Source organism: Callorhinchus milii, unplaced genomic scaffold (assembly GCF_018977255.1).
Source record: "Callorhinchus milii isolate IMCB2004 unplaced genomic scaffold, IMCB_Cmil_1.0 Scaffold21, whole genome shotgun sequence".
Lineage (NCBI taxonomy): Eukaryota > Metazoa > Chordata > Chondrichthyes > Chimaeriformes > Callorhinchidae > Callorhinchus > Callorhinchus milii.
In genome coordinates, this window is record NW_024704762.1 from 5503298 (window position 1) to 5528862 (window position 25565).

General features: G+C 44.4%; 1 protein-coding gene across 1 annotated transcript in view; it reads right to left on the bottom strand.

Moving 5' to 3' along the window:
* Positions 1-25565, bottom strand: part of LOC103183478 (A disintegrin and metalloproteinase with thrombospondin motifs 6) — a 44798-nt gene that overhangs the window by 13113 nt on the left and 6120 nt on the right. Inside the window, exons 4-16 of the mRNA XM_007900986.2 lie at positions 24895-25112; positions 24138-24221; positions 23316-23461; positions 13337-13380; positions 12412-12517; positions 11223-11369; positions 10707-10848; positions 9786-9893; positions 8420-8565; positions 7867-7930; positions 7518-7620; positions 3183-3316; positions 191-314 (exon numbers count right to left, since the gene is read on the bottom strand). Coding sequence (XP_007899177.2) covers positions 191-314; positions 3183-3316; positions 7518-7620; positions 7867-7930; positions 8420-8565; positions 9786-9893; positions 10707-10848; positions 11223-11369; positions 12412-12517; positions 13337-13380; positions 23316-23461; positions 24138-24221; positions 24895-25112 — 1566 coding nt within the window. The remainder of the gene's footprint in view (positions 1-190; positions 315-3182; positions 3317-7517; positions 7621-7866; positions 7931-8419; positions 8566-9785; positions 9894-10706; positions 10849-11222; positions 11370-12411; positions 12518-13336; positions 13381-23315; positions 23462-24137; positions 24222-24894; positions 25113-25565) is intronic.

Sequence of the window (25565 nt, forward strand, 5' to 3'; positions counted from 1 at the left end):
CTGAAGGATGCCACTTCTCCCCCCTGCACTGAAGTGCCAGACTAGGCCGTGAGCTCAAAGTCCCAACGGGGGCTTGAACCCACAACCTTCTGACTCAAAGACGAGAGCGCTACCCACTGCGCCAGCCTGACACGTGACATGTCTCTCCGGCTTTACAGTTCACGGTTGCGGTTGCTTGGATTTTTCTTACCCCCCTCGGAAACTGAGTCATTGAAGATTCCTTCAACGGTTTCGCAAGAGCTGCCGTCCCCACCGCAGATCCGACACCGGTCTTCCTTTACGTCGGAGGCCAGAATGTGATCACAGCCGACGTGCTGCGGGGAACAGAGGAGCAAACGTCAGGTTATTCTTGTAAAGTGACCCTCGGCCGATCACGAGAGAGGCACAGATAAAGAAACATCCATTGTAATATTCAATCTCATCCTCCCAGATTACCGTCTTCCCATCACTGATCAAACTATTTCTTAAAGGGTTCCACAACCTGGTACCTACCACCTTTACTCCTATCCAGTTTCAGGTTGTTTAATCTCCAGGTAAAGACATGTGTCCTGGCATCTGTCCCTTCATCTTCCTGAACCTGTACCCTCTTGTCCCGCTGCCTTGATGTACCTGTAATACTTCTTGCATAAGGCGTCTTATCATGTTGTCAAAGTGTCTCAAAGCACTTTACACTGTAATTGAAGGCAAATATGGCAGCCCATTTGCACCCAACAATGTTCCACAAACAGTCATGAAGTGAAGGACTAATTTTATCTGGGGGGATTGTTGGCCAAGATTGGGGGTGGGTTTCTGGGATCTGCCCCTATATTGGGGATGGGTTTTCAGGACACACCGTACTGGGGGGTTTTCTGGGATTGGGTCGTTTTTTGGGAACCCCAATTAATCAATCGTCGCACTTTGAGATGTCCCATCGTGATGAAGACACAGTGGAAACAGCGAGTTGCTTCTGTTATTGGAAATATCCCTCCCAGTTGATGGGAGAGTTTGCACGTTTTGGACTGTGAAGTGGCTACAGGCACATCAAAACCGAGTCCGTAACGTTCAACATCTGCAGCGCTCAGTTGTCAAAACGCCGCAAAATTCATTGGTAGCCGTGAGCTACTGAGCGTGAGCAGCAGCGTAGTCTCCAGGCCTAGTATTGGAAACATGGTCATCATTAATCACATTGACAGTTTTATAACCTCTAGCCCTGGGCTGATTACATGCTTCCCTTAGAACAACATAGACACTGTATCACGCGGTGCTCAAGTCAATGGCACGCTTGCCTTCGGCAGGAAAAGTGCACATAGGATCGCCATTTCCTGCTACAGGATTGCACGCTCACAGCAAAGCAGCCAGTAAGTAGCAGGACTTCACAGAAATCTCAGCGCAGATGACCATTTGGCCCATGTAGCTTGTACCATGCCAGCTTCCCAAAGCACTTTGAAAGTTGAGTTTAAGACAGTGTTTTTGCCCACAAAACATACAGTCACTCCACTTTACAGTGTATTCTGTGAAACCCTTTGAGACGTCTCGAAGACGCGCTGAGGCGCTGTATCAAATGCAAGGATTATTATTATTATGAAGTGAGTTTCCTGTGGTGACATTACGATGACATGGTGGTGGTGGTGTTGGTGCTGGCGTGGTGGGGGGTGGGGGGTGTTAGGGGCAGGAGAGAAACCGATAATAGCCGTCCAAATTAAAGTTAAAAATCCAAACATCTTATGGTATAACTTTCACCCGATTTGAGAAGTAGCTCATTGAACAAGTCTTCCACACAGTATTCAGTCAGTCCAAGAACAGGATAAACTCTGCACGGGACAGCTGCAAGCTCAATGCAATATCTTATGTGATGATTGATTTGCTGCACTGATATCTCACAAGTCTCCTTTCACCGACCCCGATTGGTTATTTGTAACTCACACATTTGCTTCTGTTCTGCATTTTTTTTTCTTAGTCTTCATTTTATTCAAAGACCTTAAATCACTCCTCAGAAGAATGATCAAGAAATACAATCTCGCTGTCTGGTCAGTGCACATTAAACCACTTCCACAGAAGAACACTTTATTTATGGATGGCTACAACAGCTGGCTCGATGCTGTAGGTTCTTGCAAACAACATGGGGCCTTCATTCAACTCTTGCCTCTTCCTTTGGCAACCGGCTTTTATGATTGGAATCTGCCAGATGAAAATTTGGACTGCTATTCTCGCTCTGGTGTAAAGTTGCATCAGGGTCCAAAGCCCTTGACAAATACTGTCTACTCCAAGATACGGGAACAATAGCTAGGTGGTTTAAGGGTTTATATAACGTATATTATAATCCTTGCATTTGATATAGCATCAAGATGTCTCAAAGTGCTTCATAGGAATTTATTGTGTGCGGTGACTGAATATTTGTAGGCGAAATGCTGCAGCCAATTTGCGCACAGCAATGACCCGCAAACACCATGAACTGAGTGACTGATATTATTTGTGGAATATTTTACCAGGATCCTTCTCTTTCTGAATAGTGCAATAACATCCACCTGCATAGGCAGACGGAACCTGGGGTTAACGTCTCATCCACTGGATGGCACTTCCAAAATCCAGTGCCCGAGCACTGGATTGAAGTCCCAGCGTGGACTGTGAGTTCATAGGTCTGATGTGAAGCTTGAACCCACAACCTCCTGACTCAGAGCTGATAGTGCTACCAACCATACCAGCCTGACTCCCTTTAAGTAGATTTTCAGAAACACGTTCCCTTGTGTTTCCGTTGACTTGGATTTTCAGCAGATATCTGCTGAAGTTCCACACGCCAATGTTTAAAATAATAATAGTAATAATTACAATAATCCTTGCATCTGATACAGGACCTTATCATGTCTTCGAGACGTCTCAAAGCGCTTCACGGAATACACAGTAAAGTGAATTGACTGTATACTTTGTGGGCGAAGCGCGGCAGCCGATGGCACATGGCAGATCTGTACTCGGGTTCAGTTTGGGCTTTCAGATTCTTTATTTAACTTAACAATTAATCTTGTTTTTTGTAGAAAAAAAGGTTTTGGGGGGGAAAAAAAACTCCCTAAAAATGTCAAAAACCTCCCTTGAAAAAAACCGCAATATCGTTTGAAGCAAATGCCACATTTTTCTCGACGGAATTGAATGTCTTGGAGATTAACAACACGTGTCTGAAAAAAAAAAAACGGGTTCTGGCAACACCATACCTTACATTCTCCACTGACACATATATCAAGTGAATCCAGACGGCATGAAGTACCATCCACCACAGCTGGAGAACGCTCAGTGTAGAAATTGAAGCCCTCGGCCAGACAGTTCAAAGCACAAGGCTTCACGCCACCTGTTGCAAAACAAGAAAAGGTCTGGATTCACTTGACGCACGCGAGATGGAAAGAGAAAACTGTCGAAGGTACATGATCATCATAATATTAATAATAATAATCCTTGCATTTGATATAGTGCCTTCGAGACCCGTCTCAAAGCGCTTCACAGAATATACTGTAAAGTGAGTTGGCTGTATATTTTGTGGGTGAAACGCGGCAGCCAATTGCATACGGCAGTGTCCCTACAAACGGCCGTGGACTGAAGTGATCAATTTATTATTATTAATTTTTGGAAGGAATCATTAGCGATCCGCCAATCGACTAACAACCGGGTTCAGTAAAGTGAACTGACTGTGTATTATCACTGTTCCGATAACGTCTCTTTCTCTTACGCATATACAGACGAGTCCAAATTGCAAAAGGAAATTTGTGGATGCCTTGAATAGAATTAATAATAATAATAATACTTGCATTTGATATAGAATTACATAGAATATACAGCATAGAAACAGGCCATTCAGCCCAACTGGTCTACGCCGGCGGTTATGTTCCATATGAGCCTCCTCCTGCCCTTCCTCAAATACGCTTATCAGTAATAATAGTAATAATAAAATAATAACAATACTTGCAATCTGGTGCCAAGTCTAAAAGTATCACGCAGCGTTTTCTGTAAAGTGTAGTGACTGTGTATTTTGTAGGCGAGTGCGGCAGCCAATTTGCATACAGCCGTGTCCCTCAAACAAGCGTGTCCCTCAAACAAACAACAACAAGATTACATTTGTATAGCGCCTTTCACATCAGGAGGACGTCCCAGGGCGCTGAACTCCCAGACACTACCCCACACGTAAGGAGCTATATAAATACAAGTTGCTGTTGATGTGTTTGGATTTTTTGGAGGCAAAATGAAAAGCAACGGCTCGGCTTACACGAGCAAAAGATATTTAATTAGACATCCCTGGAGACCCACACCTTACCTAAAGTTTTTGCGTATGCGTTAAACATTCATTTCAGAATAAATTGTAAATCAGTGCGCTGACATTAAATCCCCGTGAAGCACTTGGAAACATTTCAATGCCATAAGGTGGAGTGAATTTGCAGTTAGTTTGTCATCGATGTCGAAACGTGCTGTTTGCTGATGCTAATGTACTTTCCATTCTGCCCTTCCAATGGGATTGCAACATAAATTTAATCCACCAGCTATCAGCAGACCACTCCTGTTACAATCCATATAATTAAGTCTGAGCCGAACATAGGAAATGTGGTTTCACCTCTCATCAATTTTGATGCTAAGGCACTGATGCAGGTCTCTGAGAATGAGTCTCTGTGAGTTTTAGGTTACTCTTCTTGGCTTGTGGTTAAGGAACGGAAACCCAGAGTGAAATGCAGCCCAATGGAAGCAAAGAACACATCATTTATTTACATTTATTGCTGGGAATTCCGTGATTCCCTCCCAGCAGTAAAACAATGTGGAGCTTATTTCAACTTCCTCCTCCGCATTGCGTCAGTTTTTTTTTCCCCCTCAAAAAATAGAGAATAATAAGTAGAATCTTTGCGTTTGATACAGCGCTTGATCACCTCGGCAAAACGTCTCCAAGTGCTTCACAGGACTTTTGCTGTGAAGTTTAGTGGCTGTGTATTTTACAGGCAAAAGCAGCACTCAATTGTATCTGGGTGATTGTTTGGCCAAGATGCCGGGAGAAATTCTTTTCTCTTTTCGAAGAGTGCCATGGGATCTTTAACGTCCACCTGAACAGGCAGATGTGACCTCAGTTTGATGTTTCAACCAAAGGGCGGCACCTCAGTCCCCGTCAGCGCTGCACGAGAGTATCAGCCTTAGACCAATAATAATCTTTGCAGTTGATACAGCGCCTTATCACGTCTTCGAGACGTCTCAAAGTGCTTCACACAATATATTGTAAAGTGAATTGACTATATTTTGTGGGCGAAACGCGGCAGCCAACTGTGCACAGCAGCGTCCCGGCAAACAGCCGTGGATTGAGTTGTGGACCAAATTAATATCAATTATTTATTTATTTTGAAGGGATTATTACTCCCGGAAAAGCGATCCGCCAATCGACTAACAACCGGGTTCGTACTTACTGCTTGGTGGAGTAAGAAAACTTTCCTAAGGTTTCGCCCGCCCGGGAATCGAGCCCAAGTCTCTCGCTTGTGAGGCGAGTGCTCTAACCACTGAGCTACAAATACCCAACATGGGCGCAGGAACCTACAACCTTCTGACTCAAGAGGCGAGAGTGCTATCCACTGAGCCAGACTGACATCTAATTGTTGGCTCAGGGCATTTAATATGTGAGGTGTTGGAAGAGAAAGTACCAAAGCCATGACAATGAGATGCTGACTTTCAACTGAAAGCTATTCTGTTCTACCTCTGGTTTACAGTTTCTTCTGAAAACACAGACGCACACACCAAACTGCTGACAAAGCAAGATAATGCAATCCCGGAATTTTTTCCCCCCACCATGTCGGAACATTATTGATGCGGTATCACTGGGCCTCGGTTCGCTCAAACACATCCAGATGCAAGTTATCGTTTCAACATTTTTCAAGCGGTCGATTGTCTTTTTTGATGCAGTTGGAAACAAAGGCAGCGGCAGGTGTGCAGCGAAACCCCATCGGGTGTCAATTAAACACACAGACACTTGGCCGAAGCTAAAGTCCGAGGCTTTGTGTTGTACGCCGTCCTGTCAAGACACTTTTCAGCAAAATTCTATCCGCGTTATGATAAATGTAATTATTGCTGAAACAAGGCAGAGTAATGAGGCAGCAAATGGTGCCCGTAATGAGCTCATGTTTTGCATTAACGCAAAACATGACCCCAGTTAAGAACTTTAACTGGATTTTTACTGCATTTGCCGCGTGTTAAATACGATAACAACTTGCATTTGTAGAGCGCCCTTCACTTTAGCGTGGTAGCGCGTCAGAGCAGGTAAGCTGATTTCGACGACAATAACAACTTGCATTTAATTAGCGCACTTTACGCAGGGCTGCCCAATAATCCCCCCACCACCACCACCCCCAGATAAAAAGTGGTCATTCACTTTCACGGCTGTTTGTGCTACACTGCTGTGTGCAAATTGTTCACTTACGAAAACACAGTCACTACACTTTGCAGTGAATCCTGTGAAGCGCTTTGAAAGTTTGGAATGGCGATAAGGCACTATGTCAAATGCAAAAATTATTTCACTCACTGTATGTATAAATGGGGATGCACTGCTGTGCGCAATTGGCTGCCGCATTTCTCCCACAAAATCCGCAGTCATTGGACTTTACAGTATCTGCCGTGAAGTGCTTTGAGACATCTTGAGGACGTGATAAGGCACTGTATCAAATGCAATGATTATTATTTATTATTATGTATGTGTTGTTTCATTTTGGCACAATGTCTTAAAGACTCACAGGGAGGAATAGCACCTTTGCCAGTGAAGTTACCTTGCCCTTTTATGAGGAACATCTTTGTCTGGTTATGAGAGTGAAATGTAAGACTTAGCGTCTTCTCCGCTGACTGGAGACTGCAGCTTGTGAACTCATGCGGAGATATTTTGTGATTCTCATAAGTCTATCTGACAATCTGCTTAAGCGATAAAACAAATGGTTTAAAAACTCGCAGGAGACTGAATCCAAAAGGTCTGTTGTTAACTGTATGTTCCTGCTCATTCGGTGCTTGTGAGCTTCACAAAGTTTACTGCAGATCTTGCAATTTGCCATTTCAGTACAATCCTGAGAGTATTCTGTGCTTAGTTTAGAAACATAGGAACACAGGAGCAGAAGGAGGCCATTCAGCCATTGAGCCTGTTCCACCAGTTCATTAGATCTGGGCAGATCTTTTAATCACAATGCCTTGCCATACCCCTCAAAACCTCTATCACACGAGTGTCGGTCTCTATTGATTCCACAGCTGAGTGACCCACATCCTCCCAACCCTCTGTGTGAAGAAACCCTTGCTGGCCTCAGCTCTAACTCTCTTGGTTCTCATTTTAAAGCTGTGCTTTTGTTACAGATCCCACCAGCACAGAGGGCAGAGTCGTCCGCTATCTAACCTGTCATTCCCTTTCATTATTTGAAATACCTCAATCACATCGCTCCTTAACCTCCTTTGAACTGATAAGCACAATGGGGTCTGCCCAGCCTCTTATCGTAGCTAAGCCCACACAGCCCAGGCGTTGACCGAGTGACCTGTCACTAGCCAGGATAAGAACTCACCTCCACGGTATGGTTTCCAATTGTAGAACTTCCCTCGAAAGGCGATACTGTCGAACTCTCCACACTGCTTTTCTCGGAAGTCTTGAGAGCCCGGCAGACAATCCTACATCAAAAACACATGGGTTTGAAACAAATGAACGGCTCATAACCTTAAAGCGCTGTTCCGAATCCAAGGATTATATTAGAAGATTTCTGCCTTCAGGAAAATAGCAGCTTCACATTGCCCAAGGTGGTGTGACAAGAGATGTTTGGTGTCCGACTCGTGTCTCACTGCCACCACGTGTTTTGTCGTCGACATTCCCACGCCTGCACATTATTCAACTGGTAACAAAGGGCAAAATATACGTACGTCGATGTTACAGGATCGAAAGCGTTTCCTCTCTCCGAGACAATATCTCCCCCCAACAGTTGGCCTAGAAAGAAAGACACGTTTAATAACGAAATCCCCGGCCTGTGCTGTGTGGCAACCAATTTTATGGTGAGGTCAACAAGTGAGTTACATTCCCAACCCCGATGGGCAATAATATGGTTGCTCTGGTGATAGGTTTATGTTTAGCGGGGACTCCCATGGAGCTGAACTGGCTCCAAGGTGACGAGCTTGGCAACGGAATGTCGGAATCGAGCCATTTCTCTGCGGGGATCTGAGTAGTCCATTTCCTGAGCCAGGAGGGTCCGCAGTATACCAGGGCACCGTTGATGACAATACAGCCAGTATGGGGAAAGTACAGGACGATGACCACTCAGTCCAGGCCTTGAGATCACTCCATTTGTCCTCACTATCTTCTTGCAAAGCGAAGCACAGTGAATGAGGGGGAAAAAGAAAGTGGGTGCCACAGAAAATCATTGTTACTGGATGACTTACTTCCATTGTCAGAGTTATCTTATAGGATGTATCTACCTACCTGGGATTGTCACACTGTCTGACAGAAGATGAGACGCCCCCTCCACACGTTCTGCTACACTCCCTCCACGGCGACCACGCTCCCCAGGCTCCGTCCACGCCCTCTGGTCTGGTCCCAAACGGCACGCAGTCTCTCTTGTAGCACCACTGCAACAGAAATGTTCATTTCAAATCCCACAAATGCCCAGTCACTCCACTTCATACTAAATCCTGTGAAGCACTTGCGGGGATGTCCTTCGACATGAGAGGTGCTAGGTTTAATAATAATAATAATAATCCTTGCATTTGATATGGCATCGTACCACATTGTTGAGACGTCTCAAAGCGCTTCACAGAATGCACTATAAAATGGATCGACTGTGTATTTTGTGGGCGAAACGCGGCAGCCAATTGCGCACGGGCAGTGTCGGGCAAATAGTCATGGATTGAGTGACCCATTTTTTTTTTTGCGGGAATATTAGCCCCAGAAAGCGATCCTCCAATCGACTAGCAACTGGGTTCCTGCTTACTGCCAGGTAAACAGAGGCGCGTGGAGTAAGGAAACTTGCGTAAGGTTTCACCCTGCCCGGGAATCGAACCCGGGTCCTCTCGCTTGCGAGGCGAATCCACAGGATTGTTATTAAGTGCTGGAATATGCCAACTGCCAGATAAGATCTTAAAAATCACCTCACTTCCCTCAACATGCCGGCCTAGGTTCACATCCCTGGCATCCTGTTTGCTCCCTTAAAACCCTGGAAATAATAAACCAACGGTTTCTCGTCGACTGCCCAGCGGGAGAAACCAAAGCTCCTCCGCGTTGGTTTGTGCTACATTTGCATGTTGCAAGCGCAGTGAGCTACACCAGAACCCGGTTGGCCCCCGAGATTTCGGAGCAAGTTCACGAACAGTATACAATACCAAAAGGTTTAAAGGTCGAACAAGCTCTAATTGGAGCCAGCAGGGCACTTTCACCCACATATGTTTAGCAAAGCCGAACGCACATCCTGACAGACAAACATGGGTGTGCTTGGCAAACCTCAAACTGAAAGGAGGCCCTGAAAGTGTTTAGATTTCTTAAATAACCCGGAGCTGGAGGTTAATTAGAACTTTGCAGGCCTTCTGGCTGGGTCTCTCCCTTATGTGCAAAAGTGTTGCAATAGTTTTGCTGAAACGTGGGTCAAATGTGACTGGGAAATTAAAGTAGATCTGCAAGTTTAAAAACCTGAACCGCTGACGAAAAACAGACACCGTACTGTGGATAAACATGGAGGCGACTTAAAAAAAAAACCCGTACGCTGATTCTGGACACAACACGGCCTTTGTGAAGGATTGTTCCGAAGTGTTAACTGAACCGCCACTCATCACGGGCGGAGTGAAGTGTTACTCACCCCTTTTTCAATAGTGTTTGACTGGCAGATTGTGCCCTCTGCCGCAGGAATGCTGTTGGTGATGCAGCGGTTGCTTTTGCTCAGACACCACAGCTCGCTGCACACATCCTGCAAGTAACCGTTTAAGGATAAGTATCGCGAACCAACGGAGAGAAACCATAAACACTCGTAGCGTAAGAACGTAAAGTACACCGACTGCCATCTGCAACATTGAGGAGGTGTATATATAAAAAAAAACCTACGACGTCTCTTGACAGATTTGTGAGGAGAAATTCCACCCCAAGGGCTAGATTTACTCTGTTTATTTAGTGTTTCGGAGAGTTCATGATTTGGCAAGTTTTCAAATAAAGACTTGATTTTGAAGCCGTTTTTTTTTGGGGTGGAGGGGGGGTGGTGAGTTTTCTTTCCAAGATTACATAAAAACAGCTTCAAATTTAAGACTGAACTTGATGAATTCTGAACGCTATGTTAATAAAGAAACTCTTATAATAATAATAATAAAGCTTGTAATTGACATAGCGCCATTCATGTCAGGAGGACGTCTCTTCAGCGTTTCACAGGAGTCACTGTGAAGTGTAGTGATTGTGTATTTTGTTGGCGAATCTTGCCACCTTCAAGACACATCTCAAGACCCTCCTTTGCGACCGTGTCTTTGGTCACACACCTAACCCTACCCTCCCCGCCCTCCACCCCTCCTGATCCCAACCACCAGCTCGGGTGTGGATCCCTGACTCTCCAGTGCTTTGGGATGTCCTCCTGACGTGAAAGGATCAGTACAAATGGAATTTGTTGTTGTTGTTGAATCTGACCCCGAGTGGAATTTCTCCCCGCAAGCGTCTATTAAGGAAGGACTTGTTCCCGTGCACAGATAATAGTCTCGATATTTCTCGTGAAGAGTAGTAAAGCAGGAAAACTCTCTACCCCATATTTACACTGGCGTGATTTGACTCCGTACTGGAAGCGGCATTGCTCGTCAGCCTCGTACGCTTGACCCGGGGCTACAGTTGGATAAAAGAACTCCTGCTTCGGGGGTGCGTTGTTGAGACATCTACCGTGTCCTGAACTGACCAAAAAGAGAGCACTTGGTTACAAAAAAGACAAACCGGGTAAAATACAGATGGTTTGATTTGGTCTCCAATAAGAACCCTTGCATTTGAAATCGCAAGGTACATCAGTCCGGATGAAAAAGGCCCTTCGGCCCATCTAATCGCACCTTCCCAGAACACCCCACCCCACTGTCCTTCCCATCACAGCATCGAATTGCTTTGTTAAGTGCATCCCAGTGTCCTGGCCTCAACCACCAATGTGGTGGGAAGATGGTAAGGTGGGTGTTGTGGGAGGATGAAATCAAATGGCTGATGGGATTTCTTCATCCGAACCGATCTTGTGATTTGGATTTTTTTCTTTTGCGTTTTATCCTATTTTCAGGCTTCTTACTCCAAGAAGCTGGTGATGTAATCCCTGCTGCAGGTTGACCAGATGAAAGGGTTTGTTTTCACAGTGATGTGAGCGGCCATCAACTTGGCTGTTTCCTGGCCTCTTGGACCACAGGAATTTCCCACTCCGTCATGATTCATACCGAAACTGCAGAACACAGAACAAAACCCATTGTAAATAATACCAGGCACGGGCATTCTTAACACAGAAGCCAATTGCACGCAACCGCTGCTTGGCTTAATGAACGTGAAGACATTTCCTAACCCCCAGCATTGCATTGGAGTGGCAGCTTGGACTTTTTGCTTCCAAGAAAACAAAAACAGAAGTCGCTGGGAACACTCAGCAGGTCAGGCAGGATCTATGGAGAGAGGAAAGTGAGTCAAGGTTTCGGGTCCACGACCCTTTGATAGAACCCGCCTGGCCAGACCTGGCGTTCTGACAAAGGGTCATGGACCCGAACCGTTGACTCACTTTCCTTTCTCCATAGATGCTGCCTGACCTGCTGGGTGTTCCCAGCGACTTCTGTTTTGTTTTCAGATTTCCAGCATCTGCAGCGTTTTGTGTTTCGTTTATACGCTTCGAAGTCCTGACGTGAGGCTTGCACCACAACTTTCTGACTCAGAGGCGATAGTGCTAACAGCCAGCCAGTTGGGCAGGACACCAAGGAAAAAACTGTCTTCTCTTTTTGAATAGTGCATTGGGTCTTTAACGTCCACTTGAACATACAGGCCTGACCTTCGGTTTAACTGAAGGACGGCATCTTCAACCAAATGGGGCGTTTCCTCAAACAGGTCAGCGGCAGCCTAGATCATGCACTAAAAAGTCCCCCAACTCAGGATTTGAACCTACAACCTGCTGACTGAACCAAACTGACGCACAAGGAAAAACAAGGATACAGACTTAATTGTGGGGTATAAAGGTGGGGGGATTAATTGTGGGGTACAAACTCCATTATAATCATTGGGGGGGGTGGGGTGCGGTGTCTGACATATGCGGAAATCCCATCATCATGCTTAAAAGTATCCAAACCAAACTAAGAATTCCATGCATCCCACCGACACATGGAAGTCCCAGAGATAGATCGTTGGAATGCCCACTCTCTCCCTGGAGGGAGAATCTCCATTATAATTTGAACCGCAGTGGAAAGCAAGGGGACAGAAACTCTGCGATGAACTTTTCTCTCTCTTACTTGTGACCAATTTCGTGAGCGATTGTAAATGCAGTTGCCAGGCCGATGTCCTCATTGATACTGCAGCTTCTTTCCGGTTCACACATGCCACCCACTGGGGCCAGACCTGCAAGGGAATTCCTTAGTTATCTCGGGAAAGCTACAGAGGAATAAGGATCTGGAGCAATAAGTGACTTGTACTTAATAACTCAACTCTTGACAAACGTAAGGACTAGTGACAGTGCTTGGGACATCCTCCCGACGTGGAAGGCGCTATACAAATGTAATTTTGTATTGTATTGTAAAGGGAGATGATGTTACCATTAGTTTAACCAATACAGTAAACCTCACAGAAGTCATATCAGTTGGGACCATACTTTAATATGACTTATGCAAAGCATGAACTTATGTTAAACTTGCACAAGTCCTATCATACAGGACTTATGTAAAGTTATGTATAAGTTGGAATTTATATGACTAACGCATAACAAATCCAGTACACAAGTACTTGGTAAAAATTATTGAAAGTTAACTTATTGATAGTGGGGCAGGTGAGGCAAGGGGCACAAAGCAGGTCCGAGTTAGCTGAGGGCTACGGTAGTAGGGTCAAAGGAGGCCATAGAAGTAGAGTGGGGCCTTATCCAAAATCTAGTTTTTTTTTTGTAGGTTACTTTTATTCCCGGCTTTTTTGTAGTGTTACTGAAATGATTCTCGGAAGCCCTCAGTGAATAAAGCAGGAGTCCAATTCACGAGTTCCTTCAATGAACACAGCGGGAACCACTTGGGGTTTTGCATTTGCAATTCTGAACGAGGTTTTGCGATATCAGCTTTCACATGATCTCATTTGTTTTCAGAAAAGAACGCAGAGCAAAGTCACGAGCAGAAATCAAAAGGTACAAGGTCCATCCAACTCTCTGAGCCAAGGTGATAGATGATGTTGTCTTACCTAGTGTTCCACAGGGTTTGTTCTTGTAGATACAGATGTCATATCTGCAGGAGCAAAAGGCAGAGAAATGTAAGGTTGAGTGAACATCCAGGAAATCATTGGAAAACAATGATTGGAGTGTTGCCAGGTTGAAACCATTTAATGTGTCTGAGGCAATACCTCTGCAATGACTTGCAGCAGGGACACCAATAGCAAGAGTGAAAACCTACATTAAATAGTGGGTAAATGACAGAGCTGCTCAAGTGTGACGTGACTTGAAACACAAATACATGCTGGCTGCTGAAAATGCCATCAGCTCCCAATCTTTTTACTTCTTTTTAAAGTGAAGTGAAAGTGACCTCATTATCCAGTCCAATTCACCAGCAAATGTTAAACTGCTTATAGCGTTGGTCCAATTTCTGTCTAAGGAGGAACGTTTATAGGAAGGATGGTTTGCACTTAATGGTGTGGAACTCTACAAGTTGCAAATAGAAGTTCAAGTCCACTGTTACGGATGGTTAACGCTCCCGTTGGACTGAAGAGCTCTGACTTGCCTTTGGGATCTCAAATTTTTCCAATTACTTTTGGACTCCCTGCAACAGGCTTGTGTCAGCCTGCCACAGTTGGTCGTACTCTCGCCTATGAGTCAGAAAGACGTATATTCAGGCCCCATGTTGGGACAATGCACCGCTGGGAGATGGCGATGTATTTTCAGGGCTACCGTCCTTCAGCTGAGACGTTAAACCGAGGTCTCATCTGCCTGTTCAGGTGGACGTTAAATATCCTGCAGCGCTAATCGAAGAAGAGAAGAGAAGGGAGTTTCTCTCTTCTGGTGTCCTGGCCAACAATCCCCCAGATAAAACCAATCATTCTCTTCATGGCTGTTTGTGGAACACTGCTAAGTGCAAATTGGCTTCCGAGTTCACCTACAAAATGCACATTCCCTACACTTTATAGGAAATCATGTGAAGTGCCTCGAGATAATTGTCTTCCTGACGTGAAAAAAAAAGATTTTGTTTCCTTACCAAACCATTCCGTCAGTGAATACTTAACAAAAAAAGTACTCAGCCTATACGCACAATCCATAAAATTCAGGCAGTGAGCAGTGAACAAGGAGGCACGGTTAGCAATCTGTGACTGTAGAATAATTGGCTTAGAGTAAGAACTCTCATAGCATGTGGGCTGTGCATAAGCCCAGAAAACCATTCTTTCCCTCTGGGAGAGAAACCCAAATCATAGGCAGAATACCCACAGGAGAAAACCAAGGCTGGATGGATCCCGACCCACCCTCTGCTCACATGGTACTAATTGGCGTATTTCAAAACGGTGCTGGTCAAAGCTCCAGTGGAGCAGTTTCCAGTTATAATATTAATGGCTGCTGCAGGAAGCGAAAGTGACTTACGCTTCCTGCTTTCTTGTTGCTCTTGCAACAGGGCCGTTAATTGTTTGCGTTATTAAAGAGCAAATGAACTGCCTGAGAGCTTTCAAGTTCCACTGGGGGAAAGCGCTGGGCCAATTCAATTGGTGCCCGCTGAGTTTGGACTGCGGGTGGCAGGTTAACCGGCCTCTGGGACCACCTCCTCAAGGTGGTTATCAGGAGCAAAGCTCCAGTGTAAATTGGCTGGCTCGCTCAGCCGCAGTTTGTATGGCTTGTTTTGCGGTGTATCGTGGCAACCTGCGGTATTAAATGCAGCGCGGGCTAACTTTTTAATGACAGGCTGACAGCGTCTCGGGGCCAAATCCCTGACTGGCCAACGCCTTGGGATGTCCTCCCGCCCCTCCCGAAAGGCGCTGTACAAATGTAATTTGTTGTTGTTGCTGCAGTTACCAACCGCAGTTTCAGTCAGACAGACACACACACACACACACACACGCTGCAGGGATGGGAGCATTCAAGTCTCGGAGGTAGTGCATTCCTCAATCCAGCACTAAGCTGTACACTTGTGAGCTTAGCACACGGATACTTCCTCTGTTTCAGAGTTGAGTCAATGTACTCTTTGCTCCTGCCTCCCCCATCCAGACACACACACACATATACACACACACACACACACACACACCGACCTGCTAAACTGGGCATCAAAGCAATTCTTTTTAAACGAAAATAATTTCTGAGAATTGACAGTACATTGCAAAAAAAAAACCATGTTGCTGCAATTGGCAGCCGCAACTAACTGGGGATGTTGGTGACAAATTAACAACATTTGGACATATGTAATGGATTTATTTGCTGCCTGAAGCCAGCGCTGGGGAACAAATGAACTTGAATTATTAAAAACAAAGAATTTGGGTCTTGATTGGTAGCCAGCGAAAGGACATACCAAAACTTAACTCAAAAGTCTGAACACAATTTGCGTTTGGTTTCCTGTAATGTTTAATCAGCTTTCTATACACTCAGAACCCATCGAGGGCTGGAGGATTGTACTTAAAGAAATACGGCTTGCGTTGGTTTCTTGGGGGGAGGGGTTTGTCTAGGACGAGCATTTTTAGAGCTGGAACCCATTCATCTCTGTATCAGTGATAGAGTAACTGTATCTTTAGCACAAGGTTAAGATATGGTATTAATATCCCCGTGAGAGTACAAAGTGACACCGAGCTACTAATTATGCAAGGTTCAGCTGCTGGGTCAAGGAGCAGATAACTTAGAATAAGTGATGATGCTTGAGCGACTGTAACACTTGTGGGGAGGTTGGGGGTGGGGGGGAAAGAGACACGCACTGAAATGTTTAACTTAACGTACGATTGCATCAGGGGTTTGTTATCCCATGGCGCTATTCGGAGAGAGAAGGGAGTTTCTCCAGACCTGTCTTGACCAATAAATCCCCCCCACAAAAATTGGTCACTCACTCCATGACTATTTGTGGGACATTGCTCTGTCCACTTTACAGTATGTCCTGTGAAGGACTTTGAGACGTGTCATCGACGTGATAAGGCGCTATGTCAAGTCAAGGATTATTTATTTAACATGTGATGTTAGCAGGGGAGCAGATGAATTTGGATCAGGTTGTGGTGAACGTGCAAATTCTTGTCCTTTTCCCTTAAGACGAAGGAACAAGGTAAGTGGTACATACCAGTGCAAACCAAGGGAGTATTTGTGGGACTCCTCTACGGTCTGCGCTCCACAAAGTTGAGATTTATTGTGAAATGCCTTGGAGCTGTACAGATGGCGGGCCCCAATTTGCAACAGAGACGCCGTTTGTCAAACCAGCCTGGTTACGCTTCCACTTACTTAAAAAAGAAAGCACTGTAATTACTCCCTACTCCCTTCCCTCCGTGGCCTGATTTTCCACCCACTTCTTTCATTGCCTTACCTGCCAGGAACCTACAAAATTGAATGCATAACTGGAGTTTCATCTACCGGGTTTCACATTGAGATGCCAGATGTTTCCAGTTGCCGAAGTATTCCCAAGCAAACAGCCTTTTCAGTCCTTATTTGCAAAGCTATTCTGGGTCTCACTTGTTATGATGATGATGTTTAATCTTTACGTTTAATTTAAAGCTTTATCACATTTGTCAAAACATCCCAAATCGCTTCACGGCATTTAATGTGAAGTGTCGTGACCGAACATTTTTGTGGGTGAATGCAGCAGGCGATTTGTACACAGCATTGTCCACAAATAACCAAGAAGCGAATGACCGTTTTTTTTATCTTGGGGGATTGTAGTCCAGGACTGCGGGGGAAACTTTAACATCCACCTGAACAGGTAGATGGGACCTTGGTTTGACGTCTCATTCGAAAGGATGGTACCTCTAAGAATGCAGCCCATCCCCAAAAACACAGTCACTCCACTGTAAATCATGTGAAGCGATTTGGAACATCCACCCAATATGAAAGGCGTAATACCAAGTGCAAGGATTATTATGATTATTATTCCTAGCACTGCACTGGAGAATCGGTCTAGACCTTGTGAGTTGAACCCACAATGTGATTCAAGAGGTGAGAGGGCTACCAACTGAGCCAGGCTGACATCTAGGGTTAAAGGTGTGAGTCTTTGGACTATATCAACTCTTACTATAACAAGGCTTTGGGAGTGCACAGTGATGCCTGTGGGAATCGAAAGCACTCCATCCTTTCCAACTCTGAGTTTGAGTGCACCAAAAAACGAGTCAAAATTGGTAGTTACAGCAACTTCAGAAAAAAACGACTCTAGATCAAGATTAGGGCAGTAATTCAAGTAATTAGCAATTATCCTGGATTGCAGAAGTCGACTGTATTTTCATGAAAAGCGTAATGAAACCGGAAGGCACTTCAAGTGACCCTCAGACAACAAAAGGGCAACTAAGAAACTTCTTAAGGTCTTAATCCTCACCGGTTCCTTTGCTCAAAATAGCTATGAGTTTAAGTTCATTTAAGTTTTGTTATACTTGGCAGCTTTACACACAGATCGGAGCAATATGCAACTTGCCATGTGATAAGCATTGCGTGATAAGTATTGGCTGGACAAAAAATGTGATCAAAAGCAATTGTTAGCAGTAGGGATGATAATCCTCTCCACCAAAAAAAATCTTTGGTGCAATGGTTGGGTCCAACGTCTGGCTCAATCAACTCTGGGTTGCTGCCATTTTTGTTGTTAGCAGGTGAGCAGTTTTATTACCCATAGCTACACAGTGTCAGTGCAGGAGCAGCTGGCTTCATTTTAGATGTCACGTCATAAGTCGCGTTGTACTCCAGAGAGTAACTTTCATTAGTGAGACACTGCTTCAATATCCAGAGGAACTCTGTTATCAGTCGGTCCCCTTATATAAACCAGGAGCCCCATGGACCAGCGGTTAGGTTCAACCACCTGGCTTCCCACGCACTAAAAACTGTCTACTTCCGGGTCGTCAGATCACCACTGATATGACTTCCTGTGCTCTGTGCGTATGAGCAGGACGTGCACCGAGAATAGGAAGCGATGCGGGCGGAGACCTGACGACCCGGAAATCATCTGCTCCTCAGCAGCGCCAAGGCAGCCCGCACATGTGCAGCACCGCAGAAAGCGGCGGTGGCCATATTGCCTTTGCGCCCCACGATGTTTGGGGATTATGGACCCAAAACGCCGGGTTATAACAGGGTTCCTCTGTAATCTACCTCCGGGATTTTCCGTATGTAGGTGGGAAGGCATGGAAAGCTCAGCTTGTTTTGGATACTCTTAAGCATGGTGATGGGATTTTGCATGTGTCAAACACTCGGCTGACCCCCCCCCCACCAATAAATATACAGGACAGTGTAAATATTTGTAGCATTATCATTATGCGATGGTGCACAGATAGCCTGTGTTGTTTTTTCTCCTTGCCATCCACTTTTCCATTACCCCAGATCCAGGATGTTTTTTCCCCACATGCCACTTACAGAGGAGGGGGGAAAAAAATCAGTAAAACCAGCACACACCATTTTTAGGAAGCAGAATGTGGAGAGAGGCGAGGATTCTCAATCAAATAAAACCTCGCTTCTCTCCCACAGACAGGGTTTCAGTGGTGTTTTGTACTCTCTTCTTCCTCAGGCCAACATTCCCAGCATCAAACAACAGAGGCTCTCAGTCATGCCGTGGAGAACCAGCCCTGATGGGCACTGGATGTGAATGTAAATCAAATCTGTAAGCTGCGCAGTTTTTTGGCACATTGCTCTTGCAACTCCAACTGAGAAACTTAATTCACCAATTGACAAAAGTCTAATTAAGTTAGAGTAAGAATGATTCTGGTGTTTGATACAGCGCCTTTCACATCGGGAGAAGGTCTCAAAGCCTTCACTGGAGTTACTCTAAAGTGCAGCCACTGTATTTTCTTTTGCTGGGACTGCAGCAGACAATTTGCACACTGCAATGTCGCCACAAACAGCCATGAAGCAAGTGACCGATTTTATCCAGGGGATTGATGGCCAGGACACTAGGAGAAACTCTCTCTTTCAAGTAGTGCCATGGGATCTTTAATGTTGACCCGAATAGGCAGATGGAACCTTGATCTAAAGAACAGCACCTGCAACCATACACCGCTTCCCCCAACACTGAATGTCAGAGTAGACTATGCGCTTAAAGTCTCGACGTGGGACCTGAACCCACAACTTTCCGACTTGGAGGGAAGATTACTCCTGATTGAGAGAGGCTTGTATTAGCTGGAAGGTGTCAGCGGGAGGAAGGAAACACACAGCCAAGGTCCTGCTTTCTGTCATTATTCAACTGACTCTGTTGGGAAATACAGGTATATTAAGAACATCTGAAGATAAGACTGGGATCAACTGTGATGTATCCCAGTCTGAAATTCAGCTGTTATTAATATCTGATAATGGTTGAATAGCCTGTTGCCATCACATGTAAACAAAGACTGGTCGAGTAAAGCTTTGGAGATTGTTTTGTGCTGGTGAGACTAGTCCAAGTCACCAAATTCATGCCCGAGGAAGATATAGGGAGAAAACTGGAAAAACACACAGCAGAGCCTAGTTAACTGCAACAGTTGGGGGGAGGTGGGGAGGGGGGGTGGGAACCGTTGGTCCCTAAATTCCCAACCTGCCTTATAATGGGTGTTTCTGCATCTCAACGTCACTGAGCATATGACCGGACAGAAAATGGCTGACTTCTGGATTACCACTCTGCAAACAATAATAATAATAATAATCCTTGCATTTGATATAGCATTTTTCACGTCGGGAGGACGTCCCAAAGTGCTTCACAGAAGACACTGTAAAGTGAATTGACTGTATATTTGTGGGCGAACGCGGCAGCCAATTGCGCACAGCAATGTCCCACAAACAGTCGTAGATTGAAAATGACCAATTTATTATTGTTTTTGTTTTTTTGGAGGGATTATTATTAGGTGTGTTGAGTAAGGAAACTTGCCCAAGGTTTCGCCCTCTGCCTGGAAATGAACTCAGGTCTCTCACTTGCAAAGCGAGTGCTCTAACCACTGAGCTACAGGACTCCACAAATGTCACTTCCTGCATGCTGTGCACCTGTGGTATAGGAGCAGGAGTATGCCATTCCTTGAGCCTGTTCGATCATGGCTGATCTATCTAGACCTCATCTCCAATTACTTATTAACAGTGAATAGTAACCCTGTGGAACAGGCTCCCTCGGGAGACGGTTGAAGCAGGAAGTGTTGATTCCTTCAAATGCAGATTAGACAGTTTTCTTTTAGGAAATAACATTATGGGATATAGGACATAGGTAGTTCGGGACGTATGTCCACGTGACAGCCAGGAAGGTGGAAGGCGAGCTAGTTGGTATCTTTTCGCAAACACAAAAAAAACAGTCAATTCACTTTACAGTATACTCTGTGAAGCGCTTTGAGACATCTCAATGACGTGATAAGGCGCTGTATCAAATGCAAGGATTATTATTATTTCGGTCTTTTTTTCTTCTCGCATTTCTTATGTTCTTATGTTCTAATATCAATCAATTAATGTAATCAGCAAACCTGTGTTGTAAGAAAGTTGTTAGAAATGGGTGGGGAGGAGGGAGGGTGTTTGTATCGTACACTACAGAAAGAACACGGACAATTCAGGCAAACAGAAAGACAGACAAGGAATTAATAGATCCTTATGGTGTCTGTCTGACCTTCATCGGGCCATGGTTCTCTTTAATGTGTTTTATGAACCAGCTGGACCTATTCAAAGTTCTAGGAAAATTCAAAGTCATTTTAAAGTGGGATTTACAAGTGCCAATACAATAATGGCAACAAGACTGTGCAATCAGACATAAAACAGATTTTCATGTTGGCACGGATACAAAAATGACTCCTGATAAAGTCCACTGCAGATCACTGAACCAAATATATCCAACATTGTTTGTGATATTTGGCAGTGGCTGACAGGGTTCAATTTAAGCTGCATAATTGTCTTGGCAATTTTTTTCTCTGAATTGCATCAAATCCTTTTCGTAAAAATCTTTAATTAGGCCAGAGAAGCACTTTGAGATATTTTGCTAATGTGAAAAGGTGCTGTATCAAATTCGCAAATGATTATTATTACTGTATAAGATGCGTCTATGTATCAGGTACTTTTATGAGGAATGAGGAATATTGTAAGCTCAAACTCCAACCTCAAAAGTGAGGAGTGTCTTTGTATAAAACTGCCTGATTTGTATGTTCGTTCACAAAACCCACAGTCACTGCACTTTACAGTATATCTTGTGAAGCGCTTTGGGGTGCGCTCCTGACGTGAAAGGCGCTATACCAAATGTAAGGATTATTATTAGTATTAATAATAAGTTAGTCAATCAACATCTTGTTTTCATCGGTGGTGATGGCAGTCCTCTCAAATCGTTGTAATTAATACAATAATACTTGCGTTTGTTCTGGTGCCTTTCACATCAGAAGGATATATCAAAGTACCTCACAAGATTAACCTCCAGGTGTAATGTAGTGACTATGTATTGTGGAGCCAAATGCCAACAAGACACGCATCACTTTCTGAGTTGCGCTCCGAAATCCCTGGCAGTCAGTGCTGGAAGCAAACAGTGTGGAGTGTGTCCACGATATATCTGTACTATAAAAGTGCCCTCAGTATATGTCAGGGCGTATTTTAATGGGGGCGGGGGGGGGTGGGGCTAGACTGCAGCAACCCCTTACTGTTAACACTCCAGACGAGAAGCACTAATATTTACAGACTTCACTGTAAAACGATGCTGGAAAAGAATCAACCAGCACGTTTGAAAGTTGCACTGCTTGCTGTGTTCAGTTGTTGATATATTGGACCCATTCACCACAGGAGAGTTTAAGCACGTGGGAGCAGTAAGAGGCAAAGATAATGAAAATCATAACCAACAGCAGCTCTGTCAATAGACCGATGCTAATATGCACCTTTCACAAGAGATTATGAATGACCTCATTGTGCAGAAGAATGTTCAGATTCCGGCATAAGGTTTACATCTCTCATTTAATGTCCCCATCGGGCTTAAACCCTTATTTATTTATACATATATATATCTCAATATAAAATATTGCAAGCAGAAAGGATCTTGGCAGAAACCCTTTGGTTGGAGCCAAATGACTTTGCTGAGAGCTGCTAAAATGCAACAATGAACTAGTTCTAATTGCAAAATGAACCCCCCCGCCCCCCCCACCCACCCCCACTTTCTTGGCTGAGTTCCAGGCCGGTGAAGAACACCATGGGAGTGAGGTTCATCACTGAATTCTTTACAACTTGTATTTAGGCAGCGCCTCTCATTCAGGGTATCACCCCAGAGCACTTAATAGTGGCAGAGCACGACAATGAGTTGTGGGGGGGGGGGGAGGGGGGGGGGAAGGTCTTTTCCAAGGGAAAACCCGAATAGATGAACCAGCACAAATTTGACTCTTTCAGTCTTCTTTTGCCTTTTTGTGTCATCAAATCTGTTTGGCTCTGATACGTTTCAATACAGTTAGCTCTGATCAGTGGTTAATGCGCTTAATCCATTCCAGCTACTCCCAGATCATTTTTACATGGCTATTTTACTCACTTTTTTCTTACACGCACACACTGGACTGACCAAGTGGCTCTCTCCCATTCCTGGGGCATTATATCCACAACAACAACCTACATTTATATAGCGCCCCTCGCACAGGGTAGAGTCCCAGAACGCTTGATAACAGAGCAGCCGATTACAGCAAGTGCCTCAATGTCCAGAAAGGGACACTTCTTGACAACATAAGGGTTTGCTCGGTGAAAGAAGAACAAGGTCCATCCAGTTTGCCTTCCAACATCCTGGCAGTCGTCTGACATGTCATGTCCCACACTATATATCGTATCTCGAGATATTATTTCCTAACAGGAATCTATCTAATTTGTCTATATAATAATATATAGACATACTATATAGTCTGTATGTGTAAAAAAAATTGGTCACTCAATCCACGACTGTTTTGTAGGACACTGCTGTGCGCAATTGGCTACCGCATTTTGCTCACAAAACATACAGTCAATTCACTGTACTGAGAAGTCTCGGAGATGTAATAAGGCGCTACATCAAAAGCAAAGATTATTATTATTATTATTATAATTTATCTCGTCGTGGACTTTCTTTCTCTATGAAGACGGTGGGTCCCTTACCTTGTCAGAAGTACGGCGTTGTCGTGGTGGGCGATGCCGTTGTCGGGAATGGCGTTCCCATTGCCGTTGCGAGAGAGGATGGATTTCTGCCACTTACAGAAGCTGTCGAGTGATTTACCCGCATGGTGGTTGACTTCCAAATTCGGCTAAAGTGCAGATAAAAAAAAATTTAGTTTATTAACGTAGAAAGAATACTCGCTGGAGATTACGATACTTTTACAACTTTGTTTCCCTATTTAAAAAAAATACTTGTGGGTAGAATTCAAGGATTTGCCAAATGCTGACCACTTTGTAATGCTCCGTTGAATGGAGTAAAATCTCGACTCAGGCGGAGTTTTACTCTATTTCTGTCCACAGCAAAGCCTCTGAAGATTTTCCGTCCCTAAAATACATACAGTTGCTACGATTTAAGAAGCGCTTTGAGATGTCTCGACGACGTGATACGGTGCTGTATGAAATGCTAGGATTGTAAGATGGCACACACCACAAACCGAAGTTGCTGCATGGTTTGTGTCTTAACACAGTTAGAAAAGGAGTGGAACTGATGACAGAGCACCCGAGGGAAAGCATCAAATCAGTTTCGATACAACAATTTTGAGGGTAACATTTACCCACTTGACCTGCTCTCTCGGTGCATCTGAAAGCATTTTTCTGCATCCACTTTCTCAATCCCATTTCAAATCTAATACACCCCCATAAGGTCCCCTCTGAGAGATCTCGTTTGGGATCGGCAACTAAGATAAGCCGTGGAATTGCAGTCGTACAGTCGGGAAGATGTACGTTGAGCGGAGGAAGAAGAGGGCATAAAGCACCCTTTCTTACCTGGTCATCTGTCAGTAAGATCAGCCGAGTCACCACGACATTCACAATGTTTCCTATACTGGAGTCTTGGAAAAGTTTGGCAACCTGACCTCCAGAAAACAAGAAAAGACACAGTCTTAAAAATGAAAATGGTGCCTGCTCAAACAGCTCTCCCTTTCCTTTTTGCTGTCAGTCAAGCGAGACTTAGGAAACTAAATACTGTATTGAGAGGCAAGAGAGCTCCAGTTTAAAAAAAATCGTGTTCCTTCCACCTTGGGATGAATAAACGTTGTAGATAATTAAGGGATAATTCCCTCAACAGTCATAGCGGCCATAGAACCACAGATATTAACAGCCTCTCGTGTCTGTGTTGGCTCTTTTAAAGAGCAATCCTTTCAGTCCCATTTACATGACCTTTCCCACATACTCCTGTAGTTTATTATTTATTTAGATTACTTCTATTTAAGTTAAGCACACGTCAAGTGATCCCTAAGGTACATTTAATAAAGAAAGTGCAACAAACCAATACATCGCAGTGTCCACTCTTCCATTGGGTTAATGCAGACACGAATGATCTTTTGAACCATAGCTAACTACTGCAGGGAATCTGTCAATCCGTCGATCGATCGATCGATCGATTGATCCATCGATCAACCAACCAACCAACCAACCTTCAGCCAATCAACCTCCAACCAATCTACCAGCCAGGGTACTCAATGCTGCCCTATCAGGGGATTAAGTACAAAGGGTACATTGCGCAGTGAGATAATATACTTACAATATTCATGACAGAGAGGATGTACTGCTCAATCTCCCTTCGGCCGTGATAACCCACCATCATCTTATCTGCCACGACTAGAGTCTCTACGTAATGTTCTCGACTGACTGATCTTTTGAGCTGCAGCTGGTTTCTCAGTGTTTGATTAGGTGAGAGGGTGACCGGCGAGGTCTGAAAATCCCTCAGCCACATAGGTCTTCTTTTCCCTGGTTTCTCATCTGCAACAAGAGAGAACGGGTGAATGTTTGACACAGCAATGGATTGGGTGGAGAGAAACCGGCAGCGGGAGGAAGGGGTTGAGAAGGGGAGCAAATGTTTTGAAGGATCTGTTCACTACCACATCAAAATTTCTGCTTAACGTTTGGGGGAAATAATAATAAAATTAATAATCCTTGCATTTGATACAGAGCCTTATCACGTTTTTGAGACGTCTCAAAGCGCTTCACAGAATAAACTGTAAAGTGAATTGACTGTATATTTCGTGGGTGAAATAAATAGTCTAATAATAATCGTTTAAGGATCAGTTGCAATGGCCAATGCAGTCAGGGATAAAAAAAGATTAAAATGACCCACCAAGACAATAGTAAAAGAGGTTTGCAGTTACAAAATAATAATAATAATAATAATAGGACAATTTCAGGACAGAAATCCTTATGCAGAGGATGATTAAT